Source organism: Electrona antarctica (genome assembly GCF_951216825.1).
Source record: "Electrona antarctica genome assembly, chromosome: 12".
Lineage (NCBI taxonomy): Eukaryota > Metazoa > Chordata > Actinopteri > Myctophiformes > Myctophidae > Electrona > Electrona antarctica.
Window position 1 is genome coordinate 24,370,565 of NC_136793.1, and position 25,109 is coordinate 24,395,673.

General features: G+C 41.2%; 2 protein-coding genes and 1 long non-coding RNA gene across 3 annotated transcripts; all 3 read left to right on the forward strand.

Annotated features, from left to right (window-relative positions):
* Positions 1-302: 302 nt before the first annotated feature.
* Positions 303-6,406, forward strand: ubox5 (U-box domain containing 5). The gene is made up of 7 exons (XM_079516637.1): positions 303-587; positions 1,413-1,476; positions 2,009-2,110; positions 2,227-3,011; positions 3,334-3,980; positions 4,094-4,279; positions 5,932-6,406. The coding sequence occupies exons 2-7, from the start codon at positions 1,423-1,425 to the stop codon at positions 6,153-6,155; spliced, it is 1,998 nt and encodes a 665-aa protein (XP_079372763.1). The 5' UTR covers positions 303-587; positions 1,413-1,422; the 3' UTR covers positions 6,156-6,406.
* Positions 6,407-8,864: 2,458 nt separating this feature from the next.
* avp (arginine vasopressin) lies at positions 8,865-9,820 on the forward strand (the record flags this gene model as incomplete). The annotated part of the gene is made up of 3 exons (XM_079516641.1): positions 8,865-8,987; positions 9,382-9,586; positions 9,678-9,820. 3 exons carry the CDS (start codon positions 8,865-8,867, stop codon positions 9,818-9,820), a joined length of 471 nt encoding a protein of 156 aa, XP_079372767.1.
* A 4,050-nt stretch (positions 9,821-13,870) lies between these two features.
* LOC306934489 lies at positions 13,871-15,211 on the forward strand. Its single transcript, XR_013791310.1, has 3 exons — positions 13,871-14,001; positions 14,614-14,734; positions 14,912-15,211. It is a non-coding gene; the product is annotated as an uncharacterized lncRNA (long non-coding RNA).
* Positions 15,212-25,109: the final 9,898 nt, after the last annotated feature.

Here is a 25,109-nt window from a genome sequence, read left to right on the forward strand (position 1 = left end):
TCAACAAACCATGTGCAACCCAGATTCGGCACAAACAAGGGACTAAATTAATTTCCTGTTTTAACTACTGTAGATGTGTATATTCGTAGGCCTACGTCTGTAAATGTTTTGATGAATTGAAGTGTAATGCTTTATGGTGTCATCCACTCACAGCTAACAGTTATTGTATTGAGTTGTACTTGAAATGTACTGTAATTCTGCAAACTGTTAATAAATCAATCAATCAATCAATCAATCAAACCATACTTCAGATCAGAAGGTGGCGGTAATGCACCAAAAAGCTGAATGCCAACCACCGTACAACAATAATAGTAATACGAAGAAGAGTACCTTATCGGTATCCGTAGTAATGCTAAACTTGTAGCTAGCAGGGTACTGTCTGTGTCAGTTGAACTAATTAAAATAAATATCAGTTTATTTTAGCTGCAAGTAAAGAGTGGAGATATAAAGTCCTATGACTTGAGTCCTATAATAACGCATAGCGGCATAGACAGACAGTGGTGGAATTTAAGCTACGAAACAATGAATTAATCGTAACCCAACACAACAGCAGACTGACTTGCAGCCATCAAGATATAAATAATACGGTAAATTATATTCTTAGGCCTATATGCCACTGAAAGTACGTTGCCGGTTATACACAAATATGTTCATAGAGAAATACTATTCAGAACTCAGGTTGTAATTGTATCATTTGACTGGGTTTAAAGTAAACTCTAAAGTTCTAAACGCACCCTGTTTTCAAGTTGATCAGTAGCCATGGTTCACATGACGCTCGTACTTCACGACAGTCATGTTTCAGGGCCAGTTGATCAGAATCAGATGATGCTCTCTCTGGCTAGCTCTGGTCAATAGCCCCCCTAATGCCCTTGCTGCCTTGCATTAGGGCTATGGACCAGAGCTACTCTCTTGCATGCAAGTGATGCAACAGCATTGAAAACGACCGCCATTCCATCTTAAGGTCTAGTGGGGTCAAGGTTATTCCATTTCCATAAATTATACCATGTCGGCATGAGCCTGAGCCATATATATTTGTGCATGTTCACTAAGCATTCATAATGGGTTAAGTGAATTACAGCTGCAATTCGAAACTGGCCCCCCGTAAAATCTGAATCCCACCCACCCCTTTTCCCCCTGTTGTTTCTTTCCCTTTTTACCTCCTTTATGATTAATTCCCGTTCTTTTCTTTGGCTTTATAGAAGTGTATATTTGTACGTCTCTAAATGTTTTGATGAATTGAACAAGGTGGACCCTCTTGTAAACAAGTGTAATGCTTTATTGGGTCGTCCACTCACAGTTAACAGTCATTGCATTGAGTTGTGCTTGAATTGTACTGTAATTCTGCAAACTGTTAATACATATTTCAATCAATCAAATGGAACTAAACTTAAAACACATTTTTCTATTCACAGGTGAGAGAACATGGTTGTGAATCTCTGCCAGACGCAATTTCAGACCACAGTGCATTGTAACAAGGTATGATGACGCATTGCAATGTTACTTGATAAGCACAGGCCAAAGGTGATATAGAAGAGGGGAAAAAGGCCAAAGGTGAAAAAATGAAACATATTGAGAGACAAGATCTTGTCCTTCAAGATGTTTCACATAATCACACACTGTGTGGATTGGGGAACAGATTCACAGTCGACCTTGCCATGTGCTTGTTTATGCTCTGACATTTTCTATATTCTATAACTATATTCCTGGCCTATAGTTAAGTGTCCCTGAGCAACACACTTACCGTAACTTAACCCTAACTGCTTCCCCCTCCCCGTCATATGTTTTCTCCCATCGTTTTGTCCACTGAAAATGGAAATGGAAAAGTGGTGTATCAGGCCTACTAACCTAGATACTAAATGTTTACAATAAAATACTTTTTAATTAACTTAATTAACTTAAATTAAATTTATGCATTTTATGTCAATGCATGTTTGCTTAGTTAGGGTTGTTTCTGTACAGATAAATACCATTCTCATTCATTGTCTCTTTGGCATCCACATGTATACAGTTATGTGCCGATGGGTATGACGTCACCAACCTTCTGTCAGTCGACCCTGCTGTCCGGAGGCGGGGCTTTAAGCTGGAATACTTCCTGCGTCCACCTGTGCAGGTACATGATGCTGTCTGTTGTACAGTTTTTATTTTACTGCTCATTATGACTGCTCATCTTTGATCATAGCATTGTATTATCATTAATCTGTCAAATAATTCATACCATTCTCCCAGGTGACTCTGAAGTTTGCCATCCAGGTGGAGCTGTGCCGAGTGGATGTGGAGCTATGGTCATGGGGCATGGACCGAGGACAGGCATGCAAGAAGGTTGAGATCAGTACCAGCTCAGATCCTCTATCTGCCCTGTCTCCTGGGCCATGTCAGGACTCTAAGCAAGGCCAGCGAGAGGACCAAATAAAGACTGTGGGCCCAGGCCAGCATGGGAAAGCCCAGACCCAAGAAAGACACCCGCAGCATTTAAACAGTAGGTCTAATGGACCTGTGGCGTGTGGGGAGTGGGATGAACATGAGGAGCCCCAACTTGAGGAGCCCCAACAGAGAGGCCGTGGTAACAGGCAGCATAGGGCCCCTCTGCAACCTCAGTCAAATATTGAGACCAGTTATGCAGAACCAGAGTTTAAACTAATGGGCCTCTGTGAAGTCAGGGAGAAGACCCTGGTGTGCTTCTCCCATCCGCACTTTCGGCCCCGGACGCCATTTCTCTCCCCTCCTCCACCACAGCCTGCAGACTGCCATCAAGAACAGCTGTGGAGCAGGCAAGCGTGGTCACTAGGCTCTGTGACGCAGCTTCGCGTGACAGTACCGTTTGGTGGCGCTGGCTCAGCGATGGGGCTCAAGGCTCTGGCAGTGTGGGGACTGCCTGCTAAATGCTGCTCTGCAGCCGAGGTAGAAAGATTTAAGAGTGCCCATGAGTCAAGTCAAAGACTGCTGCCATCACCTAGATTTTGGGCTCCATCTATGAATCAACCAGCACATTTACCGCCAGCAGCCACACCTAGGTATATATTAACTTTTCTTGATGTTGTATAAGTGAGTGATTGCACAGGTTTTGTAGTTGTGATGTTTTGAAACGTGCACAGCTGGTGACTACTGACTAATGATTCATTTTTATTATTTATAAAATAATGGTCCTATTCCTCTATTTCCTACTTGGTATTTGTTAAGTATATATTCTAATTTAATTGTGTTGTTTATTACACCTCAATGACCTCATTCATTGTGTCATATGTCACTCACCTTTCTATTGGTTATGACACAAATGAATACACTGGATTACCAATGCCATAGTAATTTCCTGTTCACTATGTTATGTGACTGCAGTTGCCTGTCAGTCCCAGAAGAGTTCCTTGACCCCATAACCCAGGAAGTGATGTCACTGCCAATGCTGCTGCCCTGTGGCATGTCGGTGGACAACACCACCCTGGAGGAGCAACAGAAGAGAGAAGCCACTTGGGGTCGTCCCCCCAGTGACCCTTTTACAGGCGTTCCGTTCACTGCAGCCTCCCAGCCCCTCCCCAACCCTCAACTCAAGAGCCGCATAGATCGTTTCGTGCTGCAGACGGGGCTGGGCCTGAGAGAGGGAGCTCTGGGCAGACATGGGGAAGGAGAGAAACCCCTGGCGTCCAGGCTCTTGGATTATAAGGTAGAGGGAGAAAACAAGGATGCAAGTACAAGTAGTAACAAAGGGATAGTCAGCCATGCCATCAACCATGATGTTAGTAACAGACACCTGGAGATGGAGCGCAATGGATTAGGAAATGGAAATGGCATGGCAAATCCTCAGCCTGGGAGATCAGGGGCTGGTCCTCTCACCAAACATATTGCAGACTCTGTAAGACAAAACAAACGAGAACGAAGTGGGAAAACCAAGGAAGCCCCACCACCACCCACAGATACCTTGATCAGGTCTAACCCAAACAAACAGCTGTTACCTGAATGCAAAAGAACAAAAACGGACAAAGTCTCTGGTGAGTAGCATATAAAAAGAAGATATAACCAAGTCAGCCCAATGTAGGTTCAGTAATGGTGAATTTACTCAGGCATGCGACCCGCCCTTCACATTCTGTCTCTTCCTCTACAGCTCCGAGCAGCAGCTCTCATGAGCAGCGCTTGTCGTCCAGCTTGGATGAGGCCCTTGTCCTGGCAATGCGTGGTCGACCGTCCTTCACCTCTCACCACTCCCAGTCGAGTGGGGTTACCATTGATACTGACACAGAGCTGGAGCCACCTCGCACCTCTCAGAGTTCCGCTACAGAGTCCCCAACAGGTAGGATCGGTTTTGGGATTAAGACTGTGTCTGTGATGTACTCGTAATATTATAGCGGCAACACAATTGATACTGTTTCCAATCTTCACAGTTAAGCTGTATGTCACAGCACTGTCCATCAAGGCCCTTTCCCAGTCCCAGTTTCCTAGGTCAGGGTTGTGATGTACTGGCTTCATTGGCTTACAGTCCAGTCAGTTTTAAGTTAGTCTCTCGAGACAGACTGTTGACTCACATCAAAAGAGGGCACTGTTTCTCCTTTATATGCCGTTGGGTTCTCAGATTGGTCTTAAGTAAAAATGGGCCCAACACAGGACAAATTACTTTCTTCAATACAAAACAAGACCTCTGATGTATGGATATTAGATAGCCATTAGATAATGACTTGGCAAGTAATGAAGTGAATGTTTATGAGCAGGGAACAAAACATCTGCCCAGGAATTTAAATGACATTGGCCCCAATATCATCTATTCGTTCATGAGATATGACTGATTCTATTTTTTTTGACCATGACCTAAATATTAACCGTCTCTGTGGCCTGGGGCAGCCAGCTGAAGTTTTATGAAAATCCAGGTAGGGTAATGTGAACAAAAAAGACTTGAGTGATAATAAAGGTCCAAATTCACTGATTCACAACAATTTTGAAATGCTTCTGTCATACAGTCTGGAGCATGGAAGTTCTGAAAATGAACAAGCGATAAAATGGATGTGACGTCCTCCTCCCTGCTTCCGTTTCATCTTTACAGTCGTGCAGATTTGTTCTGATATAAATCGAAATAATTTTAGCATACTGTATATAGCTTGCTGCTGAATAGAAACGGAAATAGTTCTCTGGCTACACATGACTATAACAGAGGTCCGCCGTGTTGGTGGTGTGTATTATTGTTCATGTGGAACTGACATTAGTTCAAATCAGTTCAAATTCAGTCAGTGTCAGTCATAATAGTAAGTAGGAGAAAGGGGTATAGGGTGGAAGTCCCACAGAAAATACAAAACCATAACATACAGTAGGTATACAGTAGGCTACAATTTCACTGTAGCATGAAATTACAGGTTTCCAAGAGAATAATCTTGTTACGAGTTTAAGTGTGTCTTCATGCTACAACAAACAACAGGTGACAAATAGCTTTTGGATTGTTCATTAATTTATCTGAAATGCTAATTTGTAGGAGAGTTGTAGGCTCTCATAACAATGCTTCAGTGTTGTGCTACTTCATTGATACATTCACTGCAGTTTATATTTAGGTGTATTTATTGCCAATTACACTATTGCCAAGCGCACTTCCGGTTTCCTTGAACACATACACTTCCGGAGTCCGTGACTGGATGTTGAGTCTTGTGCTTCCCCCGCGGCCGCAGAATGCTAAATCAAGCAAAAGAGGATCTAGTCATCTAAGTGAATTTGCGCGGTGACATGGCTGAATGTTGGTCGCAAGCTGTGAAATTGGAATAGTCATAATTGGTCCTAAATTATTTAACCACAAATAAAAGGCATTATTCTTAAATCTTAAATGTTATTGTATGCAAACCTGAGTCTAGGTGACCCATTATAATGTGGCTGTTAAAAGATGAATTGGAACATTTCAGGCTATTAAGATTTCTGTGCAAACCTCCTAAGTCAATGATAAAGTTCTCCCTCTCTCTTGTTTCCCAGGTGAATCAAAGTGTTCTCAGTGTTCCTGCTCCCTCTCACAATACGCCACATCTACGTCTGTCTACCGCCTACGTTGTGGTCACTTTCTATGCCGCTCCTGCCTACACAGAATGTCACGGCCACTAAACACTAATACTTTAGAAACGCAGTCGCACAGTCACATATTGTGCCCAAAATGCCATACACCTGCCCCCTGCAGTGACATAATACGTGTGCATCACTAACGAATCACATTCAATGGTGATTTGACAGCATTCCAATGCAACTGAGACCTGAGAAGTCATTGAACATTATGTTCTATTTAGGTGGAGATAAGCGTTGAAGACTTGAATTCCTATGTACTGTATGCCTAATGTTTAGGAAAGAAATCAAGGAAGTCTATGTAAGGTTACTTGTTTGCTAGTTTCTTTTGTATTCTTTCTTTTCATTTTTGTATATTAAGTTGCAAAACAAAATCTCATTAAACAATATAAAATACGTACATGCTGTGAGACAAGTCCATGTATGCCTTGGGATTTTGTGATAGCCACACATTATTATTGCAATATACAAATACATTATTTAATGTACTAATTCAGCACTCATTTCCCAATAAAACTGTAATTTCTTGAATTAAATATACATTTCTACACTTTCAACAAAGTGTCCCTATTTCAGGCATGTCATTATACTTGAAAACATTCACTTTTTACTTTCCATATTACCTGCCACTCATTTTCAAAAATGTTGCAAACATTGCTCTACATCTGTCAAAATGCTGGGTGTTTGAGCTTGTAAATGTACTGTTTTTGAAAACCACTGCATCATAACTGCACTATGTATGTATTTGTTGCTATTTCTTCATTTATGTTCTTTTGATATTACTAGACAGGTTCTCATGGATTCTGCCTAACCAACAATATCAATGAAATCACACTTAAAAAAACCCTTGTTCACCTCCCACTTCTCCATCTCTTTTTGTCTCTTCTTGGAGATGCACATGCGATTGCAGACTTGGATGTGAGGTTGTTATGCAGTGATACGCACATCACTTGCTTGAGGTACTGGGTTGGAAAGTATGAAGAAAAAGAATAGAGCCGCACACTCATCTGCTCTAATGTAATTTAAAGTTTCGAGCCAAGGCTAGTTTGACAAGATGAAGAGCCTTGGCTCGAAACGTCGTTAAATTACATTGGAGTAGAAAATTAACGTTTTGGGGACAGTGAAGTAGAAGAAAAAAAAGGTATATAGAACAACTTAAAGAATGTAAGAAGGCTATTTAAAAAAAGAAGAATGCCAAGAGTCATAGCCACTGACCTCTACATGCTGTATTAACCCATCCTTTCTCTTTTTGCACAATCACTGAAGCTTCATTGAAGTATTGTCATTCTATGTCCTCGCTCAAAGTCTTCAGTCTTTTTTTACGTGGAATGTCAGTAAATGTGTAACCGGTTCTGAGAGGTGGAGAGAAAACATGATTGTATTGGTTTTCAGCCTGCACAACAGCATAAAGGTTTATATGTTTCCATGACAACTTGATAACACTTAACCAAGATCGTGATCCTACATCTGTTTAGTAAGAAGACTGAAAGCAATCCATTAATGTGTCACAATTTCCATCAGTGACATCATGGGAAGTGGGAACAGATAGAAGATCAAATAGTGAGTGGGTAAAGGGAACGTTTATTAGAAACGGCTTCAGATATAAATGAAAGAGTTAAGTTATAACCTAATAATAGGTTGTGACATGACATGGCTGAATGCTGTTCACAAACTGCCATCAAATATGTGACCAGATTTGACTGAGAGCCTGCCAAAATCTAAATATGAAATAAATGCTTAAACATGTAGCTAGGTGTAATTTTAGAGTCCACAGAAGTGAACCTTTCAAGCCTGTTTTCTCAACTCGCTGTTTTCTGCAAGACATTACTCTATAAGCCATATCTCCAAAACTGGTGGGTCAAATTGAACAACCAATATGTCAATTTGAAGCTATGATTCCCTGCTTTAACAAAATAATCCAATGGCAGTCCCTCAGTCAAATGTAGTCACATATTTGGAATAGTTGGAGTTGATCCATGCTCATCCACTATGAAAGGACTTTCAAATCTACTTGTATTTCTTGAATCAGTGTTATCAGTTTAATCACATTCTTCTCCTCCCTTGCATTCATGTTCTTCTGTGCAATCTTATTTAGCATTTACCAGTTAATCAGCTGCATAATCTGAGGAACATAAGCCACTGCATGCAAAACACAGCATTGACATTGAAAATAAGTAATTGACCTAGACCCATGTCTATTCAAAATTCTAATCTTGTTTTGTGCCTTTCCCCACCAAAATGACTTAAATGAGATCACCTTTCACAACATGTCATGTTTTAATACCTTTGATGTCAGATATTCCATCCATAAACCCATGGGATCTACCATCTCAGTAAGATGTGTGTGTGTTGTCTTGTCAAGCTACATCTTGGTAAACACATGTGCTCAAAACAGCTAATGTAGCCTACTTAATCAGTGCGCTCATTGGAATAAATCTAATTAGTTCAATTTGTTGTTCATCTTAAACCGGCCTTTTGTGTGTCCCATCATGCCACCCATTAGAAATGTGTTGCCAAACTAATTGTAGCACAGTCTTGAATACTGACTAGCCATCTTCTGCAGCCAGTTTAGGTACATTGTTGTTTTCGTGTGTATATTTGTTTGATGGAGCATATGTTATGCTGAGAGGGATGTGGCGCGACCTTACTCACTTTCACACAACCTCCCAGCCCCCCCTCCCCTCCTCCTCCTCCACTGCGCGTATGAATAACAGAACAAGATTACACTGACGTCAAATGTGACAGTCGAATGCTTTGTCAGAACACTTCCATCCATGCCTATAAGTAACGGGTCCTCTCAGGTATCTGTCAGAAAGAGGAAACTGTTGCTTTTATCCAGACCATCAGCCATAATGCCTCATTCCCTATCTCCACTGTGCCTGTTCCTGGGACTCCTTGCACTGTCCTCCGCCTGCTACATCCAGAACTGTCCTCGTGGAGGGAAGCGTGCACTACAGGAGACCGGACTCAGACAGGTAGGGAACTCTGATTTATTGTCCATAAGGCGACAGTGTCACTTTAGAAAAATAACTGACACTTATAGATATTTTTTTTTCTTTTCTTTTTTTGTGAAAGGTCTCCTCCTCCCGTTATTAGTTTTTTATTTTACACATGAAACTTAAATGTCACAGATTTTAACTTGAGAAGTGCAGCCAAATCATCTGTGTGCCACAAACTATTCTATTGTAACTGCTCCATATTGTTAGATTTGGCTTGGTCAGATAATATATTTTGTAGAACTTGGTCATTTGAATAAATAAAACGAAGGGAAGATGATTGTATATTTAATTGACCAACAGGATGCTGCAGGTTAGTGTAAAGTACTTAGTGACTGGATATAGCCTAAATTCTGACAATGTTCTGTTCCAGTGCAAGTCATGTGGTCCTGATGACAGGGGTCGTTGCTTTGGCCCCAGTATCTGTTGTGGGGATGGACTGGGCTGTTTGCTGGGCTCCCCTGAAACAGCTCATTGTGAAGAAGAGAATTTCCTGCTCACTCCCTGCCAGACAGGAGGGAAATCCTGTGGATCTGAGGGGGGACGCTGTGCTGCCTCAGGACTCTGCTGTAACTCAGGTAGGTCTAATCGGAGTCTGATTTTCTGTCATTGTGTACTTTTAGTTAGTGTATGATGACTAATGTTTTCTCATCGTATTCTTTCTGTCAGAGAGCTGTGCTGTAGACTCTGACTGTCTGAGTGAGGACCAAGTATTCGAACCAGTGCACAGTGCCACAGTCACAGGGAACTCACCTGCACAACTGCTGCTGCGCCTGCTACATGTGGCCACCAGAGGGCAGACTGAATATTGATACCTCACAGGTTGTCCACAAAAACAGTGTCCTTAAAAGGACAACTTTGTTTTTTTTAGGTTGTTATTAGAGAAAGTAAAGTGTTCTTTTTTTTCATTTGTTGATTTCTTTAGTTTTAGCGATTTTAACTATTTTTGACGGGGGCGGGGGCATTCGAACATGAGGCTAAATATGTATTTCTTTATTTTTTTGTATTATTTACTATAGTCCTACTAGACCCCATCTGGCCACAAAAGATCACGGGAACTACTGGTGTGAAGGAGGAGGTGACAAACCTGACATGTTGAGCCTACAACACACAGTATGGGAGCCCCCAGTACCTCTACCTCCACACCAGTAGGTCCCGTGATCTTTTGTGGCCAGATGTAATTTCTTGGGGTCTAGTAGGATTTTAGTAAATAATAAAGAAATGCCCCCGCCCCCTGTAAACAATCACTAAAATCGCTAAAACGAAAGAAAGCAGCAAATGAAAATAATTTAACACTCACCTTTTACATTCTCTAATAACAACCTAAAACATGAACCTTGGTTGAAAAAAACTAAGTTGTGGAAGACCATCTCTGCTCCATTATACCAATGGACAAAGATTATCTGAGTGCTTTTTAGGGAATCCTGGCCTAGCCAGTTTCCACTTCAAACTTTATTCCCATTCCTAATCCCTTTACTGTTGTGTTGTATTTGTAGGGAATTGGTAGGGTAAGAGAAAAATAAATATATTTCCAGCTTGTATAGTTATTTGTTTTCTCGTTTTTTTACATCGGGGAAAGCAACAGCATGAATACTTAAAAAAAAGCCAGCAAGAATATTGAAAACAGCATTGCATTTGTCCACTTTCACAGAAATGCAATGCACATACTTGCCCAGTGTAAACATTATTTTTCTGTTTAATGTAATATCTAAGATCCCAGTACTACAACAATGTGAGATGAATATGTTGACCAAGGTGTTTGAAGATTGTTAATGAATGTTCTGATTGATACCTGACAATTCTTGGACACATGCCCATTGTAAATATGAAGTGCTTTATCTAAAAGCCCAAATACACTGAAATTAAACTACCACCTGATAGGCCTACAATTATCAAATGAAACACTGCTAAATCTTTAGTGATGTGAACTTGTAATAAATTACAATACAAAATATACCACTGCCTAAATATCGGTTGTCTGTTTTTTCATTTATTGCACAACTTTTACGGTAATTACACCTTACACAAACGGTTGAATATTACTGGCAAACAATGTTACTGGTTTGTCTTGTCTGCCAGGACTTCCCCTCCACTAATCCACAAATCAGTTTTTGTGTTCTTTAGTTTAGCAACTGTCAAATCTACTTTCGATCAGTGTGCATTTCTGAGTGCAGTGTGCAATTCGACACAACGTTCTCTGCAATGACATGTCAAGTCTCATGCAATTAATTTTCATGGCCTGTTCACAATTTTATGCTATGAAAAATGTCCCTTTTGAGAAAATTGCAGAACCCTTCTGTCTGTGACAATGTTTATCTGAAGGTTTTTTTTTTATCCATCACTAATCGATTTAAGTCAAATGATGCCATTCTTTCTGCTACTGTGGACATACAGTGAAATTGGGAAATCGGGATAAATAATTGTAGGTGTTGTAAATTGTCTTTTATCATCTTTGCAAGAGAAGGCTATAAACTATAGTAATTGTATACAATTATTTCCCACACTTTCAATTGTCCCAAAGGACTACTGAAGAATATCGAAAATAACTAAAGTTTGGATTGGTTAAATGTAGAGGACACGTTCAAATCGGCCCTTCCTTTTCCAGAAATGAGGTGCGAGTCAGACCTACAGCAATCTGGGAACCCAGGGGGGCGTAGGTTGTTTTGAATTTGCAGCTGCTGAATCTGTCTTGAGAGATTAGACCTACAGTAACTTGTTTCAAAACAAACTTTTATTCTGCATTGATTGCACAATACAAGACAAAGTCTATAAACCACACATGAACCTATAATGCTAACAGAATCAGTTTCTTAGTATGTTCTGACATACTGTACAATGAATTTGTCTTGCTAAGGTTGGTGCACTACACAGAATAATTACAGTAATAGGATAATATTGAGTCTAACATGGGTAAATAAATGTGAGTTATTGCACTTGTTTTTTCATAGAGGGTAGTAGCATAGGCTACTGTATTCATTCTGCATTGCACCTGTATTATGGACACAGGAGATCTAAGTGGCAACAACAGAAAAGGGGCACGCATGAGGCCCAGTGAGGAACAGGGGGCTTTGTGAGGGGGCGGGGTGGGGAGTAGTTGCAGTCTCTAGGGACTTTTAGCTTTTACAGAATGAGCTCATGGTATATTTATTTATATAAGTTTGAAACTTTTAGGCAAGGAGAATCAGGTTAGAACTTAGAAACATCCCTGATCATGAACAAGCAATAGTTTCCTCACAAAAAATAAACGGAATCATTATATACAGAAACTGTCGTGCATTTTTGGCTTTATTGACTTCAAATTTGTCAACACAACAATGAGGAGGCATTGGTGCGTGTCACTACGTGACAGTTTATTGAGACTGGGATGTCTGCATGACTGTGAGCCAATTGCGTTCACAGACGTGTTTTAATGCTTATTATTCTGAACTTGTTATATCTTGCCCCTGAAAAATACTCCTTATATTATAAAAACAAACTAAAACTATACTGAATACTGAAACAAAAACTAAAACATTTCAATTAAATAAAAACGTAACTGAAACTAGCAAGTCATGAATCTTATGCAAGTCATGAAGCACTCATGACTTGTAATTGAAAGTACTAGACCTGTACGTGCCCGTCGCAGTCGGCCATCGGCCTACTTGGGAACGATGCAACTTGGGAACCTAATGATATACGTTGTCATATCACCCGTTTTAACTGTCAGCCGGTGTCCCACATGGAGATCTGTGTATGTGCCTGTGTGCCCGCAGATTACTATGAAAATCTGAATAACCTGTCAGTCAGTCCATCCATCACGCCACCATATATGGCCGTCAGTCAGTCACACCTCGTGACACACTCCATATATGGCCGTATCCATATATGAAGATCTCGGCACTGACCTCATCAGACCCTGGAAAGCCATACACGGAGAAGACTGGTGGTCAGAAGTTTGATTATGCGCTCTGCAACTGTCTTTTCGCTGGAGAACCTACAATCCGTGTTTTGTCTGTATGTAAAATTGTCATAAGATCACTTCATGGTCACCAAGGGGCAAGGGCCGTTTTAATGAGCCCCATGCCTTATCTTTTTTTTAAATCCTGTTATTGTGACCATAGGTCACAGTTTACTATGAAAACCTGCAAAACAGTCCGTCCGTCCATCACGTCTCGTGACACACTCCATATATGGCCAAATACAGAATTCATTCCATATGTTCATCTGACCTCATCAAACCCTGTACACTCAAGACACTGCCTGCCCCCGCTGCCACCATATCATTTTATTTTAATATTTCAATTTTGTCTTAACTTGTATTGTTTTTGATATTTGTCTTTTGTAGTGTGGTTTTGTCTCGTCTTATGTGTTTAATTTGATATTTTATGCCCTTATTTTCCCCTTTGGTATATTCTAAAGTTTGACCTACCTTATTGCACGGTAGCAAACCTGTCCTGCATCCCTGTCTGTTGTGAGACTGTACCTTTCTCTCATGCCAGGCCAGTGCACATCAATCAAATGAAACTACGGTACTATGGTAGTAAAGCCTGTTGGGGCTTGTATACCAGAATGTCTCTCTCAACCACAAAATCTAATTACAAATTAGAAAGAAAGAAAGACATTGACATTTTGACAAGTTATGACGTTACTGTCATGAATAAATGCATTTGTTTTTGTGTGTAGTTGGCTACATGGCTATGTACACAGGCTCACACCCATATGAACATGAACATTTGAACTGTGTGTGTGTGTGTGTGTGTGTGTGTGTGTGTGTGCGTGCGTGCGTGCGTGCGTGCGTGCGTGCGTGCGTGCGTGTGTGTGTGTGTGTGTGTGTGGGGGGGGGGTTACTTGCACGTGCATGGGTTTGTGTGCATGCTCTATTGAATGACAAAGTGTGACAGTATTTAAGCAGTGGTGAAACATTCCGCACCTCATTCTCCCTGCGTGGCCATGGATCCCAAAGCTGTGGTGCTGCTCCTGTGCTTGTGTGCTATAGCCATCCCTTCCACTGAAGGTAAGCACCTACAATCAATCTGGATTTTAAAATGTGGAAACATGTTTTCATTTGTGAAAGACAATTCAGATTATGTTTAGCTCTAGCTCTGGTCCATAGCTCTAATGCGTTAGAGCTATGGACCAGAGCTAGTTTAGCTCTAAAATGTGTAAACTGTATGCGCTGACGAAGGGGTTGTACAAGGAGGAGGTGAATTTTGATATGATGCCCATACATATGTTAAACCTGTTTTCACAAGCTGACATTCAATTGACTATCAAGTGACCATACCTGTCTGTTCAGCTGCCCGTTTAAAGTCAGTCTTGTGTTCACCATTAATATAAACAATTGATTGCTGGTTGATAGTTTTCCCCCATGATTTCTCCCATTAAATGCCCTTTATTGTGCCCTTTATTGTGCCCTTTATCACCAAAGGTACTCTCAGATGCCACAAGGTGCCAAACCATGTGTTACTCTTTAAAGCTTTCACACTAGCAGATACCCCTTTAACCTCAACTAGCTCCCAGGAATATCCTTGAAGCTTGACCTATCCTAAACATGTAATTGTTTTCACTTGCATTGTACCACCAAAGTTATTCCAGATGATTCTAATCTCTTTTACCCCTATTGTAGGAGGTATCCCAAAGTGCTGTACGGATCTCACAAAAATACGTTTCTCTACACAAATGCTGTCTAAGGTTGCAAAATGGGATATGCAGCAAAGCAATGGCGCCTGTGACATCAAAGCACTTGTGTAAGTTGCAAAGACAACACAAAGTCAGATCGTCACAGTGCTTATGTCGATATCACACACTTTAGTTGCTTCTGTACTGTTCTTATACTAACACACTGACGAAGAACAAATTGCTCTGCTAAACATAAACACAATTGCAAGATTACATTGTAACTTGTGTCTTATCTGGATTCACAGACTGTATTACAGGCACTTGGATAAGCCTGTGTGTGCCCATCCCAAACTCCACGCAAGGCTACTGAAAGCACAGCTTCTCAATGGCACAAAACAGAAGATTTAGTGGAATTTGTGGTTTCCTTTCCTTTTATAAGACTTTGTATTTTACAAGCTGTTGGGCATGTTTTCCTTTTTATTGGTGATTAATCGTGTGATACTATAGTGTTATAACTGTGGCTCACTACTTTACTTGTATAATCAATGCCATAAAGATATATCTTTGTAATCAGAATAATGTATTAAATCTGAATATTCCAAATGCCTCTGTTTGAAGAACATGTCTCCATTTTATAGGAAATTCTATAACATCTAATACACAGTAAGACAAAGTATAGCCTAGTATTAGTTATACTTATTTTAACTCGATAAAGCCTGGTTGTGGTCTAACAGAAAGATTTATTAAATAGGAATTTACAATTATGAGTGATAATTTGTACCCTTGATATTTTTTATATGGGGAAACCCTGTGTTGGATGTGTCTGCATCTAGCATTTCCCACCATGTGGTTATGAAGACGCAGTGGTGGAAACTAACTAAGTACATTTACTCAAGTACTGTACTTTAAGTAATTTGGAGGTACTTTTACTTTACTGGGGTGTTTCCAATTGTCAGTACTTTTACTTCTACTCCACTACAGTATATCTCAGAGGCAAATATTGTACTTGTACTCCACTACAATTATTTTAAAACTTTGTAGATTTTGATCAATGATCAATACAAAACACATGAACCACTTCAGCCCTATATTTTGGCCATTTAATAATAATAAGTTGTAATCTGTCAGTTGTTTTCTTTGGCAGTCCAGAAAAAAAGTGCATTGCAGTAATCAAGCCGAGAAAAAACAAAGGCATGGATCAGCGTTTTTGCATCGTCCAATGACAAATAGGCTCTGATTCGTGCAATATTTCTAAGGTGAAAAAAGGCAATCTTGGTGACATGATTAATGTGTGAATTAAAATTCAATTCAGAATCAATAATGACCCTCAAATTTGAACATAGCAGATCTAAAAGCTCACAATGCGTCGCACCGCAACTTTTAAAAATATGTTTTATACATTGAACAATCTACTTTTGGTACTGTAAGTATAATTTGATGCAGATACCTTTGTATTTTTACTCAAATAAATGTTGAATACAGGACTACTTGTAACAGAGCATTGCAGAATTGATACTTTTACTTTACTAAAACATGATAGACATATTTTCTTTTATATGTTTTATTATTTTATGTTTATGATCACAACTTATAACCAATGTTGAAAAATAACAGTAGATGTTTTTCTATGTACTGTACACTGTTTTCTGTAATGTGTTAGTGAAATAATGGCCTAAGATGTGGACAACAATGAGTGAACAAACTATGTCCACAATGATAAAGAGACAAACCGGGTTGAGTGTGCCATTCAAGGACTCAAAGTGACTGGAGTCAAAAACAAACTTCAGACCGATGTTATGATGTTTCAACCTATGGACATTTGACAACTGTGAACTGACTGACATATTGAACATTTCCTTGGTATAAAATGCTTGGTATGCTTGATATTATATTATTCAGTGATTCATCTTGTACCATTTGTTTATACTTCTCTCTGCAACTGTAACGCTCTCTGAATCTGAACTAAAGAGACAACTTGAGTGATATACATCTACATTTTCGGTGTCAGCGTGTCCAATTCTTTCAGGTTCTTTCAACCTCTATTTTTCATAGGGTTGAATATTTTCATTTTGGTTAAAGGTTTTTAAAGGGAACTTTAAGGTGAATTGACTGAGTTTGGGTTTCTGTTGGCTAACATTTCAAAGCCATCTTTTTACTTCTGTCAGTACATATGACTGACATCACTGTCATCTTGTCAAAAGACAGCTGCATCATCAAGAAAGATTTTCATCAGTGGATGAAGAGTAATGACATCAGTTAATTAGGACTAATTGGATTGATTCCATGCCAGAACCTTTAAAGATGGGTATTACCGTATTATTTAGTAACATAAGCTTTTGATAGAATAAAGGCTTTAATCATCATTATGGAACCTAAACTGATCTTGTCTACACTTGCTCTGGGAACACTGGTGGACAGGTTTCTGAACTGCCCACAGCCCAGTCCTACTAGACACAGACTGTAGGAAAAAAGGTGGTATTTTATCATGAACATTAGTGAGGACCAATTATATTAAAGATGGAGTGCTGTGATTTCCCCCCCCTAAAACATGATCATCAGGTACTATGATTATGCTAGGAGGAAGATTTATTTCTAAAAAGTGTACAGAAAGTGTTAACTACATAAACACATGCAAAACAGAAAAAAGTACAAAAATCACGGTATCTTTAAGATAGGTTGAAAGGTGGTGAAGTGGTCCTTTAAGTTTTATCAGGAAAGGCCGTCCGGGCACCTAGGCTGACAGCGTGTCGGGGGTTTGAGTCCCGATCCCGACGACCTTTCCTGCGTGTCTTCCACCCCATCTCTCTCCCCGTTAACTGTCAACCTACTGTGTGTCTATCAATAAAGGCAAAACGCCCCAAAAATATCTTTACAAAAAAAAGAGGAAGTAGCCAGGACCCTCATGCTTGCATAAAAATATGTTTTTTATGACGTTGAACAATGTGAAAGCCATAGTGCCAAAACTGCAATGTGTCGATGAAGACAATACAGAGTGAGATCTTTGTTCGTTCATATTATGTCATCAACAGTGAGTCTTGGCACCTAGCTGGCATGGCTGTTTCGATCTGACATATAAGCAGAAAATCATCTTTGGTCAAATCGCTTTTGCCAAAGCTTTTGCCAAAACATGGCCAGAGGAATATGCTTTAGGTCTCTTGAAGACTGGCTTGAGTCTTCTCTGTGCAGTGACACATGCCAAGACAGGTTTCTCCATGGGGATGCATTCGTGTTGTCACAGCCCCCTGTAGTTTGGCCTACTGGGGCCTGTGTATTCCTGTAGACCTATGCATTTGGCTTCCCACAGGTTCTGCGTTGCCGATCAGGTGCATTGGGAGCACCTGGCCAGTGTTCCCAAGGTGCACTATAAATGGCTGGGCGTTGGCCACGCTCAGTCTCTCTCTCCTTACATGAGAGCAGCAGCACTTGTTTGTCACCATTCAACACCCCACCCCACCCCACACCACACTCACCACACATCCACTCACTTACATTACTGATCTACTGATTAACACACCCCACTTAGTACATTAGTATTGTTTGATGCATATTAAGTTGTTTATATTGTAAATAAAGATTGGTTTGTGCACTTTTAAACAGCCGTGTGTCTTCCTCCTTTGTTATGGCCCAAGAGCCAGGTCATAACATGGGGGCTCGTGATTTGAACTCGGATTGGTCGTGACTTTGTTAACAGGTAAAGTAACTAACTTCCTGTTTTGAACTTGTAGATTGACAAATTAGTCATGGTATTTGGTGTTGGGAGGAGGTGCACGGTAGTTAAAGTGTTTTGGATGTATTTATTTGGTTAACCAGTTTGGTTATAGATATTTGGTTTTGTGCTGGTCATTTCATGTGTATTGCTATAGTGTTAGAAGTTAGGATGGGTGTGACAAGTGTGTTTTGTCTGAGGCTTGGTGGTCCCTGTGTAGGATTAATGGTGTTTCCCCCTGTGGGACTCGCTGTATTTTTTCTAATTTGTTGATTTGTCTTTGTAGATTCTGTTCCACACAAGATGGGACAGGGTGGTACCACTGGGATGCCTTGTCGGTATGGGGGACTCAGGAGGGCTACTGAAGACCAGGGCAAGTGAGTCAGTTTAGTTTTTGGTTAGGCAGCTGAGGTAGGGGGATCACCGCACCTGTAGGCACGCCTGTCATATCTGTCCTGGCTTTGCAGGTTTGGAGAGCATTTTTTTTGTTAGTTTTTGTGTGTTGATTAATTGTAAATTAATTGTCAATTGTAATTGTGAATTGTAAATTCACTTGTCCTCATAGTTTGGTCCTCATAGTTTTCTGTCTGAATTGGTTGGTCCAGCATTTTGTTGTCAGTATATATCTTGTGAGCTCCATATGTGGGAGCTGTTGTTTGAAATTGGTAATGGCAGGAGTAGTCTTCACCAGGCTGGTGCAGCTGGGAGACAGTGTTGTATCTGTCAGGCTGTAGATGGTTGGGAGGTGTAGATTTTGGTTTTATCCTGTAAAGTTTGCGACTTGTCTCGTCAGGCCGGAATGGCTGGGAGGCAGTGTTCGTTTCCCCTGTCCTTCTGACATATGGGTCGGTTGGGGAGGGGGGTTTGGTCAAGGGCAATGCTGGATGGATAGATGTGGGGCTTTGTGCGCACACTCCCGGTGAACTGGGAGGAGCCTCCACCCTCTGTTTTATTCAGGTTGGCCTTATTAAAGGGTACTGAATGACTGGATTTTGTATATTGGATCAGAAAATGTTGTGGGGGAGTGTCTTATGTTGGACAACGTGAACTGTGTTTTGTCATTTTCAAGTCTGGCCTGTTTCTGTCTCGTATCTACCTATGTCCCTGTTCCTCTACTCTTAAATGCATCAAGAATACCGGTAATCTTAGTTGCTGATAGAAGGCCTGGTGTGCTGGATGCAGATTGAATTGGTTGAGCTGAAATTAATTTTGGAGTTTGTCTTAATGTTGGTTTATAGTTATCTTAGGTCAATTTTGTCTGGTACGTTGGTTATATTGGTTTGACTAAGTTGGTTTGGCAGGTGTATGGTTTGCGCAGATTCCCATCCTTAAAAATAATTGAATGAATTGACTATATAGCACTTTTGTGTTGCTGATTGTTAAAATGTGTAATGTCTGTTTGCCTTGTGGTAGACTGGTCACTGGTGTATCTAAGCTGCTGGCAGCTTTAGATGGTGAAACATCATGCCACAGTGTGGTAGTTGTATATGCTGGGGGGGACGATGGTCTCGGCTGGCCTTCCGCCTCTGAGAGTTGGAGCTCCAAACAAGCTGGTGCTGTTGTGCATTAGGGCTAGAGCTGACAGGGTTACCTGCCCCTCAGCCAGTTACTGCCACGGTTAAAACTCTTAACATCAGCAAGCATATAGGTTGTGCTCTATTTTGTATTTGTATTGGTTTGCTGTTTGCATCTAAATTGGGTGGGTAAGTCTGTGCAAACGGTTCGGTTTGGTGTGGGAAAAACAAAACATCTGCCAAACAGACTTGAATTATTATTGATTGCTAAAGGTCACAAATATTTAGTACATTAAATTATTAGCTGATAGTGTCTCGGTCCCTTAAGGGTCCTCGTTTTGTAGGGGGAGGGTGTCACAGCCCCCTGTAGTTTGGCCTACTGGGGCCTGTGTATTCCTGTAGAGTAGACCTATGCATTTGGCTTCCCACAGGTTCTGCGTTGCCGATCAGGTGCATTGGGAGCACCTGGCCAGTGTTCCCAAGGTGCACTATAAATGGCTGGGCGTTGGCCACGCTCAGTCTCTCTCTCCTTCCATGAGAGCAGCAGCACTTGTTTGTCACCATTCAACACCCCACACTACACTCACCACACATCCACTCACTTACATTACTGATCTACTGATTAACACACCCCACTTAGTACATTAGTATTGTTTGATGCATATTAAGTTGTTTATATTGTAAATAAAGATTGGTTTGTGCACTTTTAAACAGCCGTGTGTCTTCCTCCTTTGTTATGGCCCAAGAGCCAGGTCATAACAGTGTATCAGAGAACATTGCCTGAAGTCTTAGCACTCTCAATTGTACCTCTCACTTTGCTTTTGGCGATCAAATAACTTGGGTTCTAGCCGAGATTGTTTCATCACTTATAGAGTGCTGACAATCTAGCATGCTTGAAGCAAACGGACCGAAAATACATTAAGAAAACAAATGATGGGGACATTACCAAAGAAACTGTTATGCACAAAACATGTCCCAGCAGCTGACTTTTATTTTCCTGCCAAGGAGTTATTGTATTGATTGATTGATTGAAACATTTATTAACAGTTTGCAGAATTACAGTACATTTCAAGCACAAACTCAATACAAAGATTTAACTGTGAGTGGACGACCCAATTAAGCATTACACTTGTTCAATTCATCAACACATTTAGAGACATACAAATAGACACTTCTATATAGTCAAAGAACAGAACAGGAATTCATCATAAAAGAGGTAAAAAGGGAAAAGAAACATATACAGTGAGGGGAAAAAGGGGTGGGCAGTGGGGCAGGGATTCAGATTTTATGGGGGCCAGTTTCAAATTGCAGCCGTCCGTAGGTGCCGTTTGAGAGCGGTTTTTGATTAGCATATCTTAATGACTGTTGGTAGGGCGTTCCACATTTTGGTGGCATAGGAGCGAAAAGAATTTAAGTGATGTAAATAGGGTGCGTTTTGCGTCCCAAAACGCACTTTATAGTTTTGGGCCGCACTTAAAAAAAACCTCTGCGTCCACGGGATGCACTACTGTACTCAGGAAAACAAAAACAATCCTCATGAGCTCTGGAAGCTACTAAACAATCAACTAAGCTATGGTCAGAAACTTAAAACCAGATTTTCGAACATAAACATCAAATCTGACAACACTCTCATCACTGACAACCTTGATGTGGCCAACTACTTGAATATCTTCTTTACAAACATAGCAACAACTCTGGTTAACAAACTGCCCTCCCACTCTGGGCTCTTTGGTGTAGAGCACATTACAACCTTCTACAAAAACCTAGGTGTTTGTAAAGACGATTTTAAACTAGTTATGGTAACAACTGATGAGATAATTAAGAAACTGAGTGCCCTCCAACCCCACAAGGCCACAGGCCATGACAACATTCCCTCCAAATTTCTCAGAGACTCAGCCATCTCTATAGCTCCAATCATCACCCACATAGTAAACCTCTCCATCAAACAGGGACAGGTCCCCCAAGATTTCAAACTGGCCAAAGTAACCCCCTTGCACAAGAAAGGGAGTAAATTAGACCCCGGCAACTACCGCCCTATTTCTATTCTTAGTTCCATCTCGAAAGTGATGGAAAAAATAGTCTATGAACAGGTTGAAAAGTATCTTGCCACTAATAAATTATTGTACGAGTTCCAATCTGGCTTCAGAACATCCCACTCCACTGACACATGCCTTCTCTATTTGAGCGACCACATCAAACAAGAGGTGGACGCTGGCAAATACTGCGGCATGGTCATGCTGGACCTCCAAAAGGCTTTTGACACCGTGAACCACTCCATACTGGTTAACAAGCTAAAAGCAATTGGTTTCGATAGCACATCAGTGAGCTGGATGCAATCCTACCTGGAGGGGAGAGAACAGATGGTGGAAGTGAACGGAACACTGTCCCCCCCCCCTCCCAGTGAGCTGTGGCGTTCCACAAGGAAGCATACTAGGGCCTCTACTGTTCCTAATATATGTAAACGACATGACTTCAGCCTGTGACTGCAACTTGTTCCTGTTCGCAGATGACTCAGCACTGCTGGTCTCGGACAGGGACAAACTGCAGGTTGAAAATGCCCTCAGCTCTGAACTCGGTAGAATCTGCACCTGGCTCGCTGATAACAAACTATCTTTACACCTGGGAAAAACTGAATCCATTCTCTTTGGCTCTATTAGTAATCTCAGCAAGGCAAATGGCTTCTTGGTTAGAGTGGGTGACAATGTTATCACACGTAAAGATGAAATTACCTACCTAGGTTCCATCCTGGAGGCTAATCTTTCCGGTGATAAAATGGCCACCAACGTAATCAAAAAAGTCAACCATAGAACAAGATTCCTCTACAGGATCTCCTCACTGGTCAACAAAAACACCTTGAAGACCTTAACAGGAGCCCTTGTACAGGGTTTCTTTGACTATGCATGCACCTCCTGGTACCACAGCACCTCAAAGGCCCTTAAAACCAGGCTCCAGACTTCCCAAAACAAACTGGTCAGGCTCCTACTTGATCTAGCCCCCCGAACCCACCTCACCCCTGCCCACTTCGACAGGCTGGAATGGCTTAGGGTCGACGACAGAGTACAGCAACTTGCAATGGGTCTGGTCCACAAGATTCGATACACCACCAAGATACCCATGTACCTGTCTAGATACTTCCTTAATGTTAACGAAGTCCACACCCACAACACCAGAGGGAGTGCAACGAACCATGTACAACCCAGATTCGGCACAAACAAGGGTCTAAATTCTTTTCGCTCCTATGCCACCAAAATGTGGAACGCCCTACCAACTGTCATTAAGACATGCGAATCCCTTGACTCCTTCAAAACCGCTCTCAAAGGGCACCTACGGATGGCTGCAATTCGAAACTGGCCCCCGTAAAATCTGAATCCCCCCCCCCGCCCCCCCCTTTTTTTCCCCTCACTGTATATATTTCTTTTCCCTTTTTACCTCCTTTTTGATGAATTTCCTGTCCTGTCTATAGAAGTGTCTATTTGTACGTCTCTAAATGTTTTGATGATTTGAACATAGTGGACCCTGTTGGAAACAAGTGTAATGCTTAATTGGGTCGTCCACTCACAGTTAACAGCCTTTGTATTGAGTTTGTGCTTGAAATGTACTGTAATTCTGCAAACTGTTAATAAATTCTTCAATCAATCAATCAATCAAACTCAGCGTACAGTAATAATAATCCACGTGAGAAAAGAAATCGCGGGAAAAAAATGCGGTAAAACAAATAATCTACGGACACGATCATTTTGCATGGCCGCATGCGACCTCATCCTACGTTATAAACAATAAAATCCACGTAGGACTCGTTGTAGAACCACTAGTTAACAACAACAAAGTCTGACGGGCGCCGCCATCTTGCTCAGAGACGAGCGCTGAGCGGAGCGCAGCCTGGAGACCAGAGCCGTTTAGAGAGAGAGAGTGACGACAACATACCGTTCAGTGACTCATGAAGCTCCGTGAATAAACAGTGAACGGGGTTGTCGCAACTCTCTCATCTACACGGCGCTGCCTCCGACAGAAAGACAGGCGAACATTTTTGAGCATGACAAACAGAGTAGACCCGATTGAATGGGAAACACACATTGTGTACTGTAACAAATGCCGACACTGTTGTATGTTGTGCGTTGTGGTCCGGTGCCACCACACATTAACATGCCCCCCCCCCAAAAAAAAAAGAAGTGCCAAAGCCAACTGCAGGGCAACAAAACATATTTGCAACCCTATTTTCTAAATCTAACATCATCATCTGCTAATGATGATGTGTAATGAAATGAAATGAAATGAAATCTATATTTACCCAGGGTATCTGGGCTAAGCTCAAGAACTTGTTTCCAGCCAGGCCCTGCTCATAGAACACATTTCATCGTAGTGGTTGATGCCTTGTTCAAGGGCATTTCAGCGGTGGTAATTTTAACGTGTCGGACGGCTGATTCGAACTGGGAACCTTCCGGTATCTAGACCGCGCCGCTATCCGTTCGGCCACCGCTGCTGCCACCGCTTCTGCTGTGCACAGCCTACCTCCTCCATGACTGCTTCTACTTAATCTCCAGGTTAGTTTTGTAGCATTCATTTTGATTTTGTATGTATTGTGTAATGTGTCATAAAAACATTATTAACAGTTAAAACTGGCAGAATTATTATAGATTTCATATAGCCAAAATCAAATGAAATATGTATGTAGTATGAATGTAGAGCATCTTTTTTTATTCTAATTTATTTTGCTAGCTTTAGTTATTTTTCTACATGAATATAACCACATTATAACCATATAAGATGAAATGGGAGTTAAATGCTGCAATTTGTAAAAATGGCAAAATATGACTCTTAAACGTCGCTGAAGTGGGACTCATCAAATGTCCCTGGGACTCATCTAAAAGACCACCCCTGCATCCCGGGACTCATTACATTGAAAACCTATTTACATCACAGGCTTGTTTGTGCCGAATCTGGGTTGTACATGGTTCGTTGCACTCCCTCTGGTGTTGTGGGTGTGGACTTCGTTAACATTAAGGAAGTATCTAGACAGGTACATGGGTATTTTTGTGTATCGAATCTTGTGGACCAGACCCATTGCACTCTGTCGTCGACCCTAAGCCATTCCAGCCTGTCAAAGTGGGCAGGGGTGAGGTGGGTTCGGGGGGTGAGGCCAAGTAGGAGCCTGACCAGTTTGTTTTGGGAAGTCTGGAGCCTAGTTTTAAGGGCCTTTGAGGCGCTGTGGTACCAGGAGGTGCATGCATAGTCAAAGAAACCTTGTACGAGGGCTCCTGTTATGGTCTTCGAGGTGTTTTTGTT